Source organism: Austrofundulus limnaeus, unplaced genomic scaffold, assembly GCF_001266775.1.
Source record: "Austrofundulus limnaeus strain Quisiro unplaced genomic scaffold, Austrofundulus_limnaeus-1.0 Scaffold1688, whole genome shotgun sequence".
In the NCBI taxonomy this organism is placed as follows: Eukaryota; Metazoa; Chordata; class Actinopteri; order Cyprinodontiformes; family Rivulidae; genus Austrofundulus; species Austrofundulus limnaeus.
This window is the reverse complement of record NW_013954090.1, coordinates 45345-50771: the sequence shown is the minus strand read 5'-3', so window position 1 is coordinate 50771 and position 5427 is coordinate 45345. Positions and strand designations below refer to the sequence as shown.

Genomic DNA, 5427 nt, shown 5'->3' with positions numbered 1-5427 from the left:
TTTAGCTGCAGATTTTTACTACGTTTAGCTGCAGTTTTACTACGTTTAGCTGCAGTTTTACTACGTTTAGCTGCAGTTTTACTACGTTTAGCTACAGTTTTGCTACGTTTAGCTGCAGTTTTGCTACGTTTAGCTACAGTTTTGCTACGTTCAGCTGCAGTTTTGCTACATTTAGCTGCAGTTTTACTATGTTTAGCTGCAGATTTTTACTACGTTTAGCTGCAGTTTTACTACGTTTAGCTACAGTTTTACTACGTTTAGCTGCAGTTTTGCTACGTTTAGCTGCAGTTTAGCTGCAGGTTTGCTACGTTCAGCTGCAGGTTTGCTACGTTTAGCTGCAGTTTAGCTGCAGTTTTTTCTACGTTTAGCTGCAGTTTAGCTGCAGTTTGTTAATTTTATCTTCAGCCTGTTCTGCAGCTCAGTTTCAGCTCCGTCATCATTCATCAAACCGAAAAAGTTTCTGTTATTCCAGAGTTTTTTCTTTCTTTTTGACGGCTCCTGTCTTGGTTTGTTTTTAACAGAGAGCTTAAAGACCGGAGCAACGTTCACGTTCGTCACAGAGGGGAGGTCTTACCTTCAGGCTGAAGATCTCGTTGTAGCAGTGAGAGCTCCTCAGGTACCAGGAGATGTTCAGCAGGACAGAGTCGGGACAGCTGTTGGACAAGACTGAGGACACAAACGGGACAACAGAGAGTTAAATCTACTGGAGCTTTCAGACGAGTCAGAAGGAGACGTTTGACCCGGAGGACCCGGACCTTTCAGGTCGATGGAGCTGCTGTTGAACAGTGTCTTTCTGAAGAAGAAGAACTGCACATCGTCCTTCAGCATCTCCTGAAAGAATCCAACAAAACAGGATTAAACTTTTTTTTTGATTTGTGTTGAACATCCGAAAATCAGCTAAACGTGTTTATTTATTCAACAACAGATAACCTGAGTTCATCCTTAAATTCTAACGGTGTCTTAACACAACGCCAGGGTGGAAAGACAGCAGCAATGACCTCATGAAGCAGCTGGGAAGGGTCAAAGGTCATTTAGAGCTGAGATTCTTAACTCATGGGCCACCTTGAGGGTCTCCAAAGAACAACAGTTTTTAACTTTGGGCCGTGGGATCGCATTGATTTTGAATAAGGTGCAATTCATTTTCTCACCACTAGTAGCAGTAGTGTGCCACTCAGTGTTTAACAACTTTTTTTATATGTAGAGAAGAACCTTAAAAACCTACGGAGTCCGCGAGGGGACATGGGGGGATTTCTTTTCTTTTGCGTTCCCTCGCAATACTTTTGCATTCCCTCGCAATACTTTTGCGTTCCCTCACAATACTTTTGCATTCCCTCGCAATACTTTTGCGTTCCCTCACAATACTTTTGCGTTCCCTCACAATACTTTTGCGTTCCCTCACAATACTTTTGCGTTNGATACAACAACACATTCAGCTCCTAATGATACAACAACACAAATTGAAGAAGCAGTAGTTTGGGCCCACTCACCTCAGCTGAAGGCCGTATGATGCTGTGAGTCCAGTTTCTTTATTTCTTATTCTCTCTGGACAACATGAGTCCCTCTGTGTTCCTCAGGTGCAGCAGGTCAGGTTGTGTAGACTGTCTGTCAGTTTTCTTCACTCCAGCTCATTTTTGTTTTCAAAATCTTAGTTTCRAATGTATTTAACATGTCAGAGCCTGTAGGACATTAAAACAATAATAAATAACATCTTCTAACCCGCTCTGCCGCTGTCATAAGTTCTCCATTTCTTCCTGCTCTACCTGACATCTCCACGGTCGACAGTCCACCTGTTCCCCCCATCCCTCCACACCTGTGCGTGGGATTAATACAGATTTTTTTGTTAAAATAATGGATTTGAGGCTCATTATACAGGTAAACATCTGAAGGGGCTGACATGTCTGCAAGTGGTGAGCTTYAACTCAGAGGATGACTCGGTGACTGGAAGAGTCAAAAATAAAAAGAGAGCAGTGSAAACCTCACTGAAGGTACTGCTGGATGGAAGTGGTTTTTATCACATCCACAAAAGACTTTTGTTATCTGGTCTCTGAAGAGGTTCTAAATCAAAGCAGGCTGGACTCTTCTGGATGTGTTCAGAGGAGGGCCCGCTTTCACCATCTGCCTCATGTGTGGTAGGGTCGGCTCCAAACTGGTCCCATCAGGTCCCATCAGGTCCAGTGTGAGGAGCTCGGAGAAGAATGTGCAGGAAATGTCAGATTGCACAATAAATCCAGTGATAAATGTTGAAGTCTGAGCAAAACAACTATTGTGATAAAGCTGGTGATTTACAGCCCTGCTGGTGGTGATGGCCTCTCTGGAAAATGAGCAGAAGAAAAGAAGCAACATGCTGCCATGCTGTCGTCACAAAAACAAGGAAAGCAGATCGAGAAAGTTAAAATTCATCCTTTCTTCCACTTATCTAGTCAAACCTACAAATAAATGACTAAAGTGGTGTAAAAAATAGAAAAATAGTTGCCATTCTACATTCAGGAAGTTCAAGCCAATTATAGAACATTTCAACAAAAAATCTTTGCATCTAAACAAGCTCAAAGTAAATATGGGATCAATTTAGGATAGTTTGTGTACATATACTGTGTATTTACTGATACTATCATAAGGTGTGTAAGTAAAGCAGAACCAACACTGAACAGAAACTCAGGAGAGTATAAAGGTAAGTGATTTTATTTACAGGAGGGGATGATCAGGTCCAGGCTGTAAGAGGTTCTGTAGAGCAGGCAGGTTAGTGACTGAGGGCTCTGATCTGACAGAGTTTCCAGGAGGCAAACAGCACCGAGAGGAGGGCGAGTTCAGGGGTAGTTACAGGTGAGGGGCAAAGGTTTGGCTCCAGGAGGACTCTTCAGGCAGAGAGGCAGGTGATCCAGGCTGCAGCACACAAACAGAGACTCAGGAGGATCATCCAGGTAAACTTACTGAACACAGAGAAGAAAACTTAAAAAGTGTGTTSCTCTAGTGAAGACCAGAAGTTAGACGGTGCCCTATAAAACCTCACAGCTCATCAGGGAGGATGAGCAGAGCTGCAGGTAAACACAGGAGCCAGAACGTATGGAACACTCACAGTGCCACAGATACCAGGAATCCTTTGGGAAAAGGAAATAGTGCATGGAAATAATTCATGTATTTTTGTGGCATATTGCCCACATGTTTTAGCTTTAGTAACTGATGCTTTGTGTTTGCATATGCTTTTGAAGACTGCATTGTGATGTGGTCTCAGTGTAAATATTTGGATTATGTACTAAACTGTGGTGTTATGCTGAAACGTTAGAAGGATAAAGCTGGTTTGTATTCCATGAGAAGGAAGACGTCTCTCGCTGACATAGTTGAGAGATGAAATTTAAGGGTTTTCCTTCTTGAAGTCCCAATGAGATCCTGTCCTGTGCACATCCCTCTGATAAAAACTAGTTTCTCACAGGGTATGAGCCAAATGTTGTGTGACTGGTCAAAGCTTCGTTGGCCTGTTTGTTTATGAAAAGTGGAATCACTACACTTTTCATAAAGTGTTTAAAATACAACCATTTTTACAACTGTTCATGCAAAACTTCTATACATATTTGAAAAACTAACTCAAGGAAGGAGATTAGACAGTTTTTGTGCTTGGATGAGACAGTGTGAAGGTACAGGTCTATAGCTGTACTGACTGAGAGGGAGTGTCTCCCCCCAGCAGAAACACAATATTTAAGTTGTATTTTTGTGATTCTTCTGTTGTCCATGGTTCATTTTATGATCTGCCTACTCTGCTTCATGTCTAACTAATGAAACACGTGGGGTGTCAAAGTCCGTCCTCAGGAGCTGGTGTCCTGCATGTTTTAGGAGCTGCTCTGGTTCAACACAGCTGAACCTGAGTAGGCCTCCTCAATGTGCCATCAAGGTCTGCAGAGGCCCACTGATTAAACACTCCTTAGGTTCAGCTGAGTTGAACCATAGCAGCTCCTAACATGCAGGACACCGGCCCCTGAGGACTGGCTTTGGACACCACTGCTTTAAACAGACCAGAGTTAATTCCCCCGTTGGTCCGGACCTTTTGTGCAGGTGTGAACACACTCATTCAGATCAAACAACTGGACCGAGACCTGTTTTTGAGGTGGTCTTGGTCAGCTTCCGAACAAACTGTGGTGTTGTGGGTGACCCTGTTATTTCTGTCCAGTGGGAGCAGTGATCATCACCCGCATGGCTTTCTTTATAAATTATAGTAGGCTTGCAAAAATCACAATGTGAATACAAACCACACCAAAGGATAAAAATAAAGTCTGCTATCTGATCCGGACCAAACAAATGGACCAAAGGACTCTCCTGGTGTGAATACACCCTTACATATTTTACTATTCCAGGACAACTAGTGCAGTTCCTTCAAACAAAGAGCTAAAACAGGGGAAGCAGAAATATCCTTTATAAACACTACAGAGCCACCGAGGGGACATGGGGGGATTCTTTTCTTTCGCGTCACCACACAATACCTTTGTGTTACCTCACAATACCTTTGTGTTACCTCACAATACCTTTGTGTTACCACACAATACTTTTGTGTTAACTCACAATACTTTTGTGTTACCTCACAATACTTTTGCATTACCTCACAATACTTTTGCGTAAACCTCACAATACTTTTGCGTTCCCTCACAATACTTTTGCGTTCCCTCACAATACTTTTGCGTTCCCTCACAATACTTTTGCGTTCCCTCACAATACTTTTGCGTTCCCTCACAATACCTTTGCATTACCTCACAATACTTTTGCGTTACCTTGCAATACTTTTGCATTCGCTGGCAATACTTTTGCGTTACCTTGCAATACTTTTGCGTTACCTCACAATACTTCTGTGTTCCTTCATAATACTTTTGCATTACCTCACAATACCTTTGTGTTACCACACAATACCTTTGCTTTCCCTCACAATACTTTTGTGTTACCTCTCAATACCTTTGCATTACCTCACAATACTTTTCCATTACCTCGCAATACTTTTGCGTTACCACACAATACCTTTACTTCCCTCACAATACTTTTATGTTACCACACGAAACCTTTGCGTTCCCTCACAATACTTTTGTGTTACCTCACAATACTTTGGCGTTACTTCACAATAATTTTGAGTTACCACACAATACCTTTGTGTTCCCTCAAAATACTTTTGTGTTACCTTGCAATACTTTTGTGTTACCTCGCAATACTTTTGCGTTACCTCACAATACCTTTGTGTTACCTCAAAATACCTTTGCGTTGCCTCACAATACTTTTGCTTTACCTCACAATACCTTTGTGTTACCTCACAATACCTTTGTGTTACCTCACAATACCTTTGTGTTCCCTCAAAATACTTGTAGGAGATACTCCAACATAACTTCTCATATTTAACCTAATTAATATCGACTAATATTAATATAGTTAATATATGAGGAAACGGGTTCTTTTATT

General features: G+C 41.8%; 1 protein-coding gene across 1 annotated transcript in view; it reads right to left on the bottom strand.

Moving 5' to 3' along the window:
* The window catches only part of zgc:162698 (Transmembrane protein 87A-like), a gene marked incomplete at its 5' end in the record, with an annotated part of 12377 nt that extends 11546 nt beyond the window's left edge, over window positions 1-831 (bottom strand). Inside the window, 2 exon segments of the mRNA XM_014033295.1 lie at window positions 575-666; window positions 756-831. Of these exon segments, the coding sequence (XP_013888749.1) occupies window positions 575-666; window positions 756-831 (168 nt within the window).
* Between the last annotated feature and the right edge of the window lie 4596 nt (window positions 832-5427).